The 15,361-nt window shown below is 45.9% G+C and overlaps 1 protein-coding gene across 5 annotated transcripts in view; it reads right to left on the reverse strand.

Annotated features, from left to right (window-relative positions):
- EFCAB7 (EF-hand calcium binding domain 7) overlaps positions 1-15,361 on the reverse strand; it is a 46,262-nt gene continuing 30,901 nt past the window's right edge. For all 5 annotated transcript variants that reach the window (XM_055137614.1, XM_055137615.1, XM_055137616.1 and 2 more), the window contains exons 11-14: positions 11,423-11,571; positions 4,286-4,495; positions 1,614-1,721; positions 1-264 (exon numbers count right to left, since the gene is read on the reverse strand). In XM_055137614.1, coding sequence (XP_054993589.1) covers positions 190-264; positions 1,614-1,721; positions 4,286-4,495; positions 11,423-11,571 — 542 coding nt within the window. In that variant the 3' untranslated portion in view covers positions 1-189. The remainder of the gene's footprint in view (positions 265-1,613; positions 1,722-4,285; positions 4,496-11,422; positions 11,572-15,361) is intronic.

Genomic DNA, 15,361 nt, shown 5'->3' on the forward strand with positions numbered 1-15,361 from the left:
AACGTTATTCTATTTTAATAAGAAAGCACGTGAACAGAAAATATAAATGCTAAGTAAATCATGGTGTGTGTACATCAGTTAAACTGATTAGCATCTGGCTGGTGAACAGAAAATAAAAATAGACTCAATCAAGAAATCATTCTTCAGAGCTGGCGGGTCCCAGGTGGAGTCCCGGGCGCAGGCAGGGTGTCAGGACACGAGGGAATAGACGCAATGGCTCAGCCCCTCCTGCCGCTCGTCCAGAGGCATCACGTGCTGGCAGACCTGCGATGACAGGAGGGTCACTCTCCCTTCAGAGACCGTTTCCTGGCCTGATTTTCTAACAACATTTCTAACCCAACATTAAAATAAAGGACAACATTTTTAACCTAATACTTAAGAAGCAAATAGCTAGGACCTGATGGCCAACAGGATACTCCAGCCCAAATTTTACTCTCACGGGAGAAGCTGAGAGTTGGGGTGTGCGAATGTGGATCGCGAAAAGGAAAAGAGACTGAAACATTCTTTTCTTCTATTAAACCTAGAGCATTGCCTAAAATCCTTTCTTAAATAAAAGAAGAGATCAGGGCTTGGAGTGATAGCACAGTGGGTAGGGCATTTGCCTTGCATGCGGCCGACCTGGGTTCGATTTCCAATGTTCCATGTGGTCCCCTGAGCACCGCCAGGAGTAATTCCTGAGTGCAGAGCCAGGAGTAACCCCTGTGCATCACCAGGTGTGACCTCCCCCCCAAAAAAAGAAGAGATTGTTTCTCTTTCTCCTGTTCTGAAATGTCTTAGTATTTCACAGCCAAGGTGGAGAAACATAAATCAAGAATGCAAAGTTTGATCTTTTGTTCCTCTACTAAAAAAGTCTGTGTGCCAGAGAGATAGGAGGGCAGGCAAGGAGCATGGCTGGCCTGGGTTTGATTTCTGGGACCCCACAGACTCCTCAGAGCCTCATTAGGAGAGATCCCTGAGCACAGGGCCAAGAGTACACCCTGGACACCTGTAGGCCTGGCCCTCAAACAAAGTCAAACAGAGCTTCAGGGTCTACTGGTCTGTCCTTGCCGTTAACCCCTGGCCATGAGGAAGCCAGAGTTCTGCTGGCGCCGGAACCGGAGCTGTTCCTGGCTGTGGAGACGGTTTGCTCTCTAACGCTCAGAGGCATCCTACCTTTCAGCTTACCTAAAAAATATTAAGAATATCGATAAAAAAATGTTTGGATGATCAAAATTTCTATTCTTAATACCACATTGTGGTTCCATGTGTTTTCATATATGAATTTTCTACATTCTATATGAATTTTATATTAACCTCGTAAAGTACTTATGACTGTGATGTTGCGTTCATCTCATATTTAAACAGCATGACTAAGTGAACATGCCCTAATCACTTAATCAAACAGTGAGAACTGGGTTAGAATCAGCATAGTATAGGATGATAGTAATTGAAATAACGTGCATAAAATGATGGTCTAAATCATCTCACTGCTACACACTTATTAATAATAGTATTGAATGTTATTTAATAATTTAATACTTATATTAATGATATCATCGTATATTAATTAAATTAAAAGGATTCATAATAGTATTAAAAGCGAACACATCTTGGGTCAGGGAATGGTGCGTTACCATTGCGGACTCCTCTGCCACTTCAACGGCGAATATGTTGAGACCCCGGTTGTTGACGCAGTTTTTACTCTGCTCGTTGTTGACGTGAATAATCGCTTTATTGTCAGACTGCAGAAAGAGATGCCACAGGCTGTGAGTCCTTCCTTTAATACATGCAAAGGGGGTCGTAGCGCCGCCTGTAAGCCCCTGAGAAAGGGATTCAGGGGCCCCTGCGGAAACTCAGCAGACCCTCTGGAGACAGAACCCCAGGAGGGCTAACAGTGGACGGCCCCCTGGAGCGAGGTGGGGGGAGGGAGACCGGGAAGATGCCGAGAATGCACGTTCTCCGCTAGCCTCTGGCGGGCCGAGCCTGGGGACCCCGCCCGAAGCCCACCGACCCCGCGCCCCAGCCACGCCTGCGCTTCCCCACCTGCCCCCTGCTTCCTGGGCTCGGTCACTTCTGCTTTCCTCGTTTCTCCCTTCCCGCCGTGGCCCGCTTCGGGGTCCTATGCCCCCCACCCCCGGCTGGGGGGCGCTGTGCCAGAACACCCCGGTCCACGCGCCTCTGCTGCCCGGCTGTGAGCTGCAGGGCTGGACCTTCCCGGGTCCTGCGTGTAGAGTGGGGCCGGTGCTTCCCCTGGGCGCTGTGAGAAGTGCAGGTGTTGACGCGCAGGGTGCGATTAAAAGAGGATCAGTGCCTCGTTGGGGTGCAGGGAAGCTTGATTTTCCCCCAAGGGAAAAAGCGAGATGGGAGGTGAGGAAGGGGAGGGGACAGCAGAGCAGAGGGACTCCGGAGCTGTGGTGCCTGTCCTCCAGGGTAGCCCACACCCAGGCAGGAAGGGGCGCTGGACCAGGACCCCGTCCACAGCTTACCCGCCTGGCTCAACACTGCGGGCCTTGAGCTGCAGCCCCTGGCTCGCTCACTTCCCCAGATCCAAACTCCTTTGTCAGGTTTTCAAGATGACACATACAATCTGGACCCAGGGCTCCAAAGCCGTCCATCGGCCTGCCTTTCTAATGCTCCTCCAAGTTAAACCCTGAGCTCCTGCGAAGGAGCAACGCCAACTCTTTCCTCCTTGCTTCCTGCTTCCCCTCCTGCCAGTAAGGCTGCACTCTGCACTTCTGACTCCCTGCTATCCTTCAGGGCCTGGAGAGATGGCTCAAAGGTAAGGAGCACGTGCTTTGCATGAAGGAAGCCCGGGTTCCATCCCGGGCACTGCATGGTCCCCTGAGCACTGCCAGGCGTGAGCTCTTGGCACTGACCCTAAGCATTGCAGGGTATGCTCCCCCCGACAAAAATTCTACTTACTTATTCAAATCCCACACACAGCCTACTTCTTTCCCAAATTCTATTATCCACACTAACATCAATTATAAGAGATGCAAACATGGCATAGCTCTGAACTCTTCATTATTAATTATCTCAATTATTCTGATTCCTTTTCAGAGTATTTGTTTTATACTTCCAACTAGAACATAAACTCTTAGAAAACAGAGAGCAAGCATGTCATGCTTCCTGGTGGCCCCTCCTGTGTTTGGGGTGCAATTAAAGAATACAGATTCATAAGGATATAAAAACTAGGCAAACTCTAAGTAATTTAAGATATGTGTGAAAGGCTTAAAAGTAATGTAAGTCAGGGCTGGAGCGATAGCACAGCGGGTAGGGCATTTGCCTTGCATGCGGCAACCCGGGTTCAATTCCCAGCATCCCATATGGTCCCCTGAGCACCGCCAGGAGTAATTCCTGAGTGCAGAGCCAGGAGTAACCTGTGCATTGCTGGATGTGACCCAAAAAGCAATAATAATAATAATAATAATAATAATAATAATAATAATAATAATAATAATAACGTAAGTCTCACCCAGGAACTGAAAGAAGTCAATAGTCCTAAAAACTTCAGCACCTCTAATCAGATTTCATAAAATTCATAGTTTCCAAGAAACTGGATTTTGCTGTCTTTCAGGATGTGTGCTGCAGGATGGTCCAGGAACGAGGGGCACATGTGAGGGTCCCCTATTTGACCGTGGTATCATATGACCCCCTTCCAGCACCCTCCAGGATGACCCTGGTGGTCCCTGGCTGTGCAGGGCATATGTGGTCATGCTCCCTTGGGCCCTAGCACTGAACTGTCAGCTGCCGGTCGAGCATTTCCAAGAGTAGCTTCCTGGGCCTCCTGAACAGTACTTCAGAGCTGCACTGCCCCCAAAGGAGAAGGAACGGATGCCTGTCTTGCACAAGAACGCCTCTTTCCTTGCACCGTCAGTCAGAGCTGGAAGGAAGGCCAAAGCTGGAAATGACTGGCTTGACAAAACAGATCCTGGACAGTACGTTTAATCAGTAGATTGCCGATAGTCTAAAGGACTTGTTCTTTTGGAGTGGGGCCACTCCTAGGAACTCGAAACCAGCGGGCTCAGAGGTTTAATGCTAGCAACTGAGGGGTAAGCCTTAAGCACTGTCAGGAGTGATCCCTGAGCAGAGAGCCAGGAATAAGCCCAGAGCACCGCCAGGTGTGACCCCCAGACAAAACAAATACCATGCCCAGTTTGAGTTAGAAACTAAGGGAAAGAATGACTGCCTATGATTAACAGTATAAATGAAACAGGGTATCCAATTAGTACGCACGAATACAATGAGAAAGAAGATGACACATATTTGCAAACATTGCCTAAGAGAGCCACCAAGTGGCTGATACCTTGTTTTCAATCACTGATGTGATCCAGTTGTCGTGCTTGTAAGTGTGCACGATGATACCGTCGTAGCCGTCCATTGCTTTGGCCTCGCCCTTGCTAAGGACAGACTTACAAATGGCCTTCTCAAGCTGCCCACTGCAGGCCTCCAACTGCACAGCTTTAATTCTTGGTTTGCACTTTTCTGCGTATACATCGATGACAAACGGGCATGCCTACCAGGAAAGAGAAAAGCAAACCTTATTTCAGCTTTCATTGTAAAAGTAGAATTTTAAATAGATGATTAATTATAAGCATTGATTATAAGCATCATTTGATTTTTAAAAGATGCACTGTTCTTTCCAGCATCTTTTTCTTTTTTCTTTTTTCTTTTTGGGTCACACCCAGCGATGCACAGGGGTTACTCCTGGCTTTGCACTCAGGAATTACCCCTGGCGGTGCTTGGGGGACCATATGGGATGCCGGGGATCGAACTGGGTAGGCCGCGTGCAAGGCAAACACCCTACCTGCTGTGCTATCGCTCTGGCCCCCATCTTTTTCTTTTTTTTTCCTTTCTGGGTCACACCTGGCAGTGCTCAGGGCTTAGTCCTGGTGGGGCTACTGAGAGCACACAGGGTGTCAGGGATCAAACCCAGGCCTGCGCCATGCAAGGCAGGCACCCCACCCACTGGACTATTTCTCTGGCCCATCCAGCTTGTTTATCTCAGGCACTTTTTTTTTTTTTTTTCTTTTTGGGTCACACCTGGCAATGCACAGGGGTTACTCCTGGCTCTGCACTCAGGAATTACCCCTGGCCATGCTCAGGGGACCATATGGGATGCTGGGATTTGAACCCGGGTCGGCCGCATGCAAGGCAAACGCCCTACCCGCTGTGCTATCTCTCCAGCCCCAATCTCAGGCACTTTTATGAAAGCATGAGATTCTGACTACAGAAAAAAATCAGTTCAAAGTAAGAGCAAAGGCAGGGGAGGGAGTTCGAAGGGCTGGAGCCTGTGCTGTACGAGTGACAGTCCCAGGTCTGATCTTAGCCTCACAAGGGCCACTGAACACCACCAGATGCCACTTCAGATGACCCAGCTGGGAGGAGCCTTTCAGCACAGCAGGGTATGGCCCAGGAACAACAACAACAACAACAACAACAACAACAACAACAACACTCCCCGCCCCCACCAAAACCAAAAAATACAAAGTTGGTGTAAAAGAAACAGTTAAAATCAGAATCACCAAAGTTGTCTTTTCATTTGTAACTGAATCGCCTTGAGATACACAGTTACAAAGTTGATCATTTGTATCACTTGTCATCCCGTTGATCTTCGATTTGCTCCAGCGGGCGTCTCCATTCGGCCCAAAGTTGATGGGGACCGCAAATGTTTTCTCATTTGGAAATGAATTTCCCATCGAAAACAGATGGAGCCGGCCATGTCCTGCCTCTCTGGCCTTTGAGTCCTGGATGGGGCAGTCAGTACCTTTCCTTCCTGTTCCAGGCTCTCACTGTTCCACTGTGCAGGGCCAAGCTAAGTATCACCTCCGCGGGTGAGCTGCACTGCCCATTTGATTCTCTTTCTTCCCCCCTCTGCCCTTTATTCTCTTTCTGGTCACTAGTTTCTCTCTCTCCCTCCCCCCACCCTCTGTCTTGCTCTCTCAGCAGGGGATTTGATGGTGCCAAGGATCTAAACTAGGTCCACACACATGCAAGGAAGGTGCTCTGCCTCTGAGATACAGCACCTGTTGTATCCAAAGATACAACAATCCTTTGGGTGAACATTCAAATGTTCACTAAATTATTCTAGGGCTGGAGTGATGGTACAGCGAGTAGGGCATTTGCCAGGCACGCGGCCAATTCGATCCCCGCCATCCCATATGGTCCCCCGAGCACCGCCAGGAGTAATTCCTTAGTGCAGAGCCAGGAGTTATCCCTGAGCATCGCTGGGTGTGACGCTCCCCTCAAAAAAATTATTTCTTTTCTTCTTCATTTAATTAACCAGTCTTCATGGAGAATAATTCTTTCATTAAAAAAAACTTTCTTTTAGATGAAGACTGTTTTAAAACTGTTTTTTATTTTATTTTATTTTTTTGCTTTTTGGGTCACACCTGGTGATGCACAGCGGTTACTCCTGGCTCTGCACTCAGGAATCACCCCTGGTGGTGCTCAGGGGACCATATGGGATGCTGGGAATCAAACCCGGGTGGCTGCGTGCTATTGCTCTAGCCCCTAAAACTGTTTTTAAATATTATAATAACACAAACTCTTTGCAAACAATAAGGTTACTTTTAGGAGAATAATGAAAGAAAATAATTTTATTAGAAGGCAGAAGATCTAAGGGTGTAAAGGAATTTTTGTAATTATTAACACTATGTGTTAATAACAGAGTCTCTTGCCCGAACGCCTGGCTGTCTTCCCCAGAGCCCCTCGGAGGAGATGGGCTCCAGCTTCCCTCCCCGACCCGAGCAGAGCTCCCGGTGACCGAAAACTACTGGAACCTAGCCACAGCCATGCTCGAGGCCCCTTTTCCCACGTTCGGACAGGCCTCACGCATGAAGGTACCGGCAGAGGAACCCAGGTGTGTGTAATCCTATCAAGAGCCACATCCAGAGACTTAAAAGCAAGCTCCCAGAAGTGATATCTTATAACCTACTTTTCCTTTTGGGAGAAAGCCCACATGGGACAGCCTCGCAAGCTTCCCATGGTGTATCCATATGCCAAAGCCAGTAACAAGCTGGGTCTCATTCCCCTGACCCTGAAAGAGCCTCCAATGCGGCATCATTGAAAAGGCTGAGTGGAGAGAGGCTTCTAAAATCTCAGGGATAGGACCAGTGAAGACATTACTGAGCCCGTTCGAGAAATTTGACAATCGACGGGATTTCATGATTTGTGATTAACACCATGTCAGAGAACTCAATTTCTGGCAGCCACAACCACATCCTAGTGCTGCTGCTGTGTTAGCTCACCTACCGGCCTCAGTCCCAGAGATGCAAATAAATCTCGAAAGAGAAGGAAAAAAAAGAAAAGAAAAGAAAAGAAATCAATTTTACAAGTTTTCGTTTCTTCACTAAGAAAGTGGGAATAGGGGCTAGAGTGATAGCACAGCGGGTAAGGCGTTTGCCTTGCACGCAGCCAACCCGGGTTCGAATCCCAGCATCCCATATGGTCCCCTGAGCACTGCCAGGGGTGATTCCTGAGTGCATGAGCCAGGTGTGACCCCTGTGCATCGCCGGGTGTGACCCAAAAAGCAATAATAATAATAAGAAGAAGAAGAAGAAAGAAAGTGGGAATAAATATTATATATTCTGCCAAGGATCGTTGAATCTATTTGGCATGTTTCAAAATAATTAAAAATGCAGAATTCTAAAAAAAAAACAGTATGATGATTATGGGGACTAGAAAGATAGTATAGGGACTAAGGTGTTTGCCCTGCATGCGGCCAAGCCTGGTTTGATTCCTGGCACCGAATATGGTCCCTGAGTACTGGTAGGTATGGTCCACACTCACTCTCACCCAAAAAAATTATTGCAGAATTTTTTGTTTGTTTTGGTGTCACACTTGGTGGTGATCAGGGTTACACTTAAATTACTGTAGAAGAATATTGTTCTAACGGTTTGTAGAGGAAACTGCTCACTTTGTATGATAATGTGCTGCTTTTCAGGACCTGGGCTCTGAAATTAATATTTGGTTTGGTCATACGTGGTGGTGCTTAGGACTTACTCCTGGCTCTGCACTCAGGGATCACTCCTGGCAGTGCTCGGGGGACCAGATGGGGTGACGGGGATTGAGCCCTACCTGCTGCACTATCGCTCTGATCCTCTGAAATTAATTCTGTGGACTATCTTTGGACTCTGAAATTAATTATCTGGATGGTCAGGGTCTGGGTTCTGAAATGAATTCTGTGGACAGCGAATTCTGTGGACTGTTTCTTAAGGTTATCTGGAAAACCTCCCTTTAGGATCTTTACAGGAATACCTTTCCATCCTAGTAAGAACCCTTCCATTTGGGAGTGATGAAGAGAAAAGTAGTTTTGGGTAAGGAGCAGAGGCTTACATAATATAAATCATGAATAAATGGTCTAATTAAATCTGCTCCTCGCTGATGAACATGTAGAATATCCTAGGCATGACTGTTGTGGACTTTCGGACAAGGAAATATTTTGACCTTCCCTGAAAATACATACACGATTAGTAGTATCGTGCATTCCTAAGCTATGGAGAGGCAAGCAGCTGTGTAAAATCAATTTGGAAACGCTCAAAGAGTCTTTTAGAACAGAATCTCAATTCTTCTCCCACAAATTTCCTCTTTAATTTAGTTACAAATACAGTATGGACTTACCATATCCTTCATTTCCCTTGGAAGCTTTTACCCTTGAAGTTTAATATTTTAGCTAATTTGGACCCACTGGAATGAGATCTTTCATAGAAAATTTTATCTAGTCACAAAGTCATTTTGGTTTTGTCAGACCTTATCCTTCGCGTTCTCATCACCTGATTATACCTAGTGCTTCTTTCCAAGATTGTGGCAGGCAAATTATTATAAAGACATCCTTGGATGTCTTCATGGATCTATTGTGGTTTTTGTTCTTGTTTCATATAAAACCAGAACATATGTTTTATAAGTCTGTTTAGCTTAAATGTACTCACTCTGTTTAGTATAATGAATTGTTAAAAAGTTTTTACGGTGATTCTAAAATGTTCCTAAAATATTCAAATATTTCTGTATTATCTATAGTATAGTATAGTATATAAGCCTTTTTATAAGTTAATATCTGTATTATCTACAGTATAGTATATAAGCCTCTTATATAAGTTCTATATAGAACTTCACATACTTTTAGTATCTGCCTTTATCCTTGTTGCTACTTTAGGTACCAAATAGTGTATTTGTTTTTCATTTTAAAGGGTACTTTAGAATGTATAAAAGAACTCCATAGCAAGCACCTTAACAAGGCAATTATTCTATAAACATGCTAGCTATTAGTGTATATATTTCACTCTTAGAGCAATAGCACAGAGGGTAGGGCGTCTGCCTTGCACTCAGCCGACCCGGGTTCGATTCCTCTGTCCCTCTCGGAGAGCCCGGCAAGATACCGAGAGTATCTCACCTGCATGGCAGAGCCTGGTAAGCTACCCGTGGCATATTTGATATGCCCAAAACAGTAACAACAAGTCTCACAACGGAGATGTTACTGGTGCCTGCTCGAGCAAACTGATGAGCAACAGGATGACAGTGCTACAGTGACAGTGCAGTACTATTTCACTCTCAGAAATTTGATATGATTGAGAGAGGACCAGGATTTAGGCATTTGAACTAAGCTATTTCCTGTGAAAGAACTAGGTTTCATTTTTCCACAGAGACTGGACTAGTTGCTGTATGTCAAAAGTTGGTATTGTCCCTTCTATTTTGTGTTTCTTATTTTATCTGTGGGAGGCCACAGCAGAGATGCTCAGGCTCAGGCACGTGCCTTATCTCTGAGGATGTCCCTTGATAGAAGACACAGCCTTGTCCTTGTCCTTTTTATTTTCCTGCTCTAAGCACCACCAACAAACTGTGTCAAGCCAGGATTTGGTACTGGATCATGTATGCTTCTTGATTTCCAAAAAAAACCACACGAAGGATAGCTGCCCTCCTCCCTCAGGAGGCATTAGAGAGTTGTTGAATTGAGGCTATTGTTTGGCAGGGGACTACAAAGACAACGTAATAATTTTATTCATTGATTATTGTACAAATGCAATTGTTTGACTATACTTATTTGTTTTATTGTATTTAAATATTTCTGCACTATGTTTATTTTTTAAAACCAAATACTTATATAATAGTATAAATAAATGTTTTAAATGCAGATGTACATGGGGCTGGAGCGATAGCACAGCAGGTAGGGCGTTTGCCTTGCACACGGCCGACCCAGGTTCGAATCCCAGCATCCCATATGGTCTCCTGAGCACCGCCAGGGGTGATTCCTGAGTGCATGAGCCAGGAGTGACCCCTGCGCATCGCCAGGTGTGACCCAAAAAGAAAAATAAATAAATAAATAAATGCAGATGTACCAACTGAAAATCAGGGCCTGACGACTCTTCCCCAAACAAAAGCAAATGCAGTGGTCGGAGAGAGTTGAGCTCAAGAGACCAAGCACATGTTTTGCCTTCTGACAGCCTGTGTCCCATCCCCAGGACAAGATCCGGTCTCCCGAGCACCTCTGGGAGCACCCCCTGGGCACAGAGGTGGGGACAGGTCCCAGCACTACCCATGGAGCCCCAAAAAACAAAAGAAAGAAAACCCAAAAACAATGGCTGAGTGAGTCTTTGGCAGTTTCCTCCAAGAACTACTGCTTGAAGCCCCAAAACAAACAAATAAAAAACAGAAAAGAGCAAAGGAAGAGGTGGAGTTAAGTACAGTTAGAGGGCGGTGGGCAGCTTGGTGTGGGGAGGTGTGGTTAAGTGCATAGCAAGACCCTAAATGTTAACATACAAGTTAACATACATGCTATGTTAACATAGCAAGTTCAAGTGTAGCACTGTAGCACTGTCATCCTGTTGCTCATCAATTAGTTCGAGCGGGCACCAGTAATGTCTCCACTGTGAGACTTGTTGTTACTGTTTTGGCATATCGAATACGTCATGGGTATCTTGCCAGGCTCTGCTCTGTGGGCGAGATACTTTCGGTAGCTTGCCGAGCTTGCCAGGCTCTCCGAGAGGGATGGAGGAATCAAACCCAGGTGAGCCATGTGCAAAACAAACTCCCTACCCGCTGTGCTATTGCTGTAATTACCCAACAACAACAAAGAAATACAATCTCTTGTGTAGGGAGAGAGGTCCGTGGGCTTCTAAGCTTGGCTGGGAGAAGCCTCTTGCTCAATCTGGAGCCCACAGTGTCTCCTGAGCAGTGCCGTATGCCATCCAAAGAAACAAAACCAAGAAATTACATGTAATTTCCTTGATTATATAATTTCCTCACATATCAAGATATTCAAACTCTTTAGTTCCTGAATTACTTCAATGTTGGGAGTTTCTAACTTTCAACTAGAAATGTGCTGTTATGCCCAGATTCATTCATTCAGGGATCTGTGAGTCAAACTCAAGACTTGGGTCAGGAAAAACATTCATAGGTAAAATATTATGTACGTGAACCCCACTGCAAACCCTGAAGATGGCTTTACCTCTGTCAGCTCCAGAGCTTTGTTGTAGCCCATTGAGTGCAGAGTGACCCATAGGTCACCAGGATCTCCTTGTTGATCGTTGGCCTCCATCAGATTCAGATCCAGGAAGCCCTGCTTTGTTAGCTCATTCTTCTTTGTTTCAAAATTCTCTGTCAAAATAACCACAGAGTCTTTCTTAAATAACTCCAAAAGTTGTACCACTGTATCACTGTCATCCCGTTGTTTGTTGATTTACTGGAGCAGGCACCAGTAATGTCTCTATTCCTCCCAGCCCTGAGATTTTAGCAGCCTCTCCTTACTCATCTTTCCCAACGATTGGAGGCTCTTTCAGGGTCAGGGGAATGAGACCTATTGTTACTGTTTTTGGCATATCGAATACGCCATGGGTAGCTTGCCAGGCTCTGCCTGTGCGGACAGGATACTCTTGGTAGCTTGCCGGGATCTCCAAGAGGTATGTATATACTGTCATTCCATTGATCAACGATTTGCTTGAGTGGGCCCAGTAACGTCTCCATTCATCCTAGCCCTGAGATTTTAGCAACCTCTCTTTACTCATCCTTCTCAACGGTGCCGCATTAAAGATTCTTCAGGGTCAGGGGAATGAGACCCATCATTGTTACTGTATTTGGCATATGAATATACCGCGGGGAGCTTGCCAGGCTCTCCTGTGCAGGCAGGAAACTCGGTAGCTTGCCAGGTTCTCCAAGAGAGAGAACCAGGCTATCAGATGCTGTGTGGCCACATTGTACCGAAAGTTGTACACCAAATAAAATGTCTATGTAATATTATTAAAACTATTTCAGGCTAACCCCACCCCCCGCCCCGTACTTCCAGGAATCCCGGCAGCCACATCCACCTCCCACAGCCACCATGTCCACTCGTCCACAGCCCTGCTCTTCAGATTCACGACCAAATCTCTGAGGTGATGCCAGCCACACTGCTAGAATACATGAACACACCAGTCTCCCCGCTGAAAACTCCGGGGTGCCCAGGAGGAGGGCGGCCGAGCTCCCACCCTGCCCAAGTCCTGGCAGCTGTACCCCCACCAGCGGCCCAACTCCACTGAGCCACTAATAATTTTTGCAGAGGCACCAAACCACGAAAATCCCAGGCAGTCCTGTAGTTAGGCCAAGAAGTTTGGGGTCTTCTGTGAGTGGGTGATATCCCCCTTATTCTGGGAGCCATGGTAACGCATCGGCCCAGTTCTACAAATCCTGAATTTCCTAGACCACTGGGCTGCAATATGCCTCCGAATTCGCAATACTGAAATTGCAGTAGGGGCACCAATAAGATGGAAAGTAACATAGAAGCCGACTAAAGTCAACAAGCAAAAGCAACACGGACGGCTCACGTGGCAGCCAACCGCTTAGTCACTCCTCAGACACCCCCGGGCTGGGATAGCACAGTTTTCACAAGTTTTCTTTACTGAAGGATTTTTGATAACTCCGTTAGCCATTTAGTTATAACAAGCAACATAAAATACCACGTGTGTGCTAAGGGGGCAGGCCTGGGGTGGTGGGGAAAGTATGGACCATGGTGGAGGACAGGTGCCTGGTGGCGGGACATCGGAAGCCCATAACAACTGTATTATTTAACAACATTTAAAACCACAGTGTCTGGGGCTGGAGCAATAGCACAGCGGGTAGGGCGTCTGCCTTGCACACGGCCGACCCAGGTTCGATTCCCAGCATCCCATAGGGTCCTCTGAGCACCACCAGGGGTGATTCCTGAGTGCAGAGCCAGGAGTAACCCCTGTGAATTGCCAGGTGTGACCCAAAAAAAAGCAAAAAAATTAAAAATAAATGAAATAAAACCACAGTGTTTAAATAAAGTATAAAGCAGAACTCTCAGGTCAGGGCTGGGAGCGTGGTCACGTGGTCTAGCACATGTGGTTCATGTGGGAGGTCCTGGGCTCAAACCCGGGCACCCTGAGGCCTTTGGCACCACTAGGAGTGGCCCCTGAAACAATAATCATAACGGAAATGTCTGTGGAAAATAATTGCTGATACATCTGTAAGCAGCTATACTGGAATGGATAAGAAAGGTCAAGGAAAGTTGTAAGACACATTCTAATTTCCCACAATTTACATAAGCACCATCATAATACATGATTTAATTTTTCAACAAAATTTGAAGTCAAATCATATAAACATGTTCTAAAATTATAAGGAATTATGTTCTTTCTGAATTACAACCTACCTTATTCAGAATATGTTGACATATATTAAAAGAATTGGGCTGGAGCCATAGCACAGTGGGTAGGGCATTTGCATTGCACGTGGCTGACCCAGTTTCGATTCCTCTCTCTCGGAGAGCCCGGCAAGCTACTGAGAGTATACCACCCGCATGGCAGAGCCTGGCAAGCTACCCGTGGCATATTCGATATGCCCAAAACAGTAACAACAAGTCTCACAATGGAGACGTTACTGGTGCCCACTCGAGCAAATTGATGAACGGACGACAGTGTTATACAGGGCAGTGCTATATTAAAAGAATTAAACTGCTTCATATGTTTGTCACTTAAACTCAGAAGAACCTGGATAAACTTAATGCATCAAACTGATGATGCTTCAAAAAAGGAAGATATGAAAGGCGACTGACTTTAAGGAAATTGTGACATGCTTAATTGCTTCTAATTTTAGTCTTCAGATTCCCTGGTCCTTAACAAACTAAGATAATGGGGAACACTCTGGAGTGCATGAGTGCCCCAGCCAATCTAAGTGTGTCCATTCCAATATTAATTGTAAGCAAAAATGATATTAATTATGGATGACACTGTTACTACCCTACAGCCAGGTGTTTTATTTTCTGACTTCTGTCTGTACTATGCCTAAGGAAAATGGGTATTCTCATTTGTATTTATTGTCAGAAAAACAGCAGAACCATGATGATTTAAAACTGTTTAACTGGGTAAGAGTTCAAAATGTTTACTTTTGATGGTGACCCATAACTTTTAAAAGAAGGAAACAGTAAATGTAGATGAAATTAGAACACAGAGCAAAATAGTGACAAAAATGGGGGTGAAAGCCACTGCGCAGTAAAGCAGGCTAAAAGGTTACTATATCATTTGATACAAAGAAATTATTATTCTTTTTTTTTTTTGCTTTTTGGGTCACACCTGGCGATGCACAAGGGTCACTCCTGGCTCTGCACTCAGGAATTACCCCTGGCGGTGCTCAGGGGACCATATGGGATGCTGGGAATCGAACCCGGGTCGGCCGCGTGCAAGGCAAACGCCCTACCCGCTGTGCTATCACTCCAGCCCCCAGAAATTATTATTCTTAAGAAAGTTATGTAGAAACATGGTATATCAGAAAGCTCCATCTAGATACAATATAGAAACTATCAGTAATGAACCTCCTTTTATTTATTTATTTTTTGCTTTCCCCCCCTGCCCCCGCTTTTTGGGTCACACCTGGCGATGCACAGGGGTCACTCCTGGCTCTGCACTCAGGAATTACCCCTGGCGGTGCTCAGGGGACCATGTGGGATGCTGGGAATCGAACCTGGGTTGGCCTCGTGCAAAACAAACGCCCTACCACTGTGCTATCGCTACAGCCCCAATGAACCTCCTTCTAAAGCTTAAGGTTCTCAACTCCCCAGGGGCCAGAAAGACAGTACAATGGGCAGCGCACACGCCTTGCATGCAGCCAGCCTGGGTTCAATTCCCAGCACCCCAGGTGATTCCCCTGAGGCCTTCCAGGAGGGATCCCTGAGTGCACAGCCAGGAGTAAGCCCTGAGCACCACCTGGTGGGGCCCAAACCAAATAAGACCCTTAACCCTCCAATCTTTTTAACTTTGTGTATGTGTTAAAATGCATATTCGTGGGGCCAGGATTGAACCCAGGCACCACTGGGTAATAATACACAATAAACAAACATCCCCTGTAGAAATATTATCAATGTTGGTGGAGAAGGATTTCCCTCCAAATAATTTCT

The sequence above is a fragment of the Sorex araneus genome, chromosome 5, assembly GCF_027595985.1.
Source record: "Sorex araneus isolate mSorAra2 chromosome 5, mSorAra2.pri, whole genome shotgun sequence".
NCBI classification, from domain to species: Eukaryota; Metazoa; Chordata; class Mammalia; order Eulipotyphla; family Soricidae; genus Sorex; species Sorex araneus.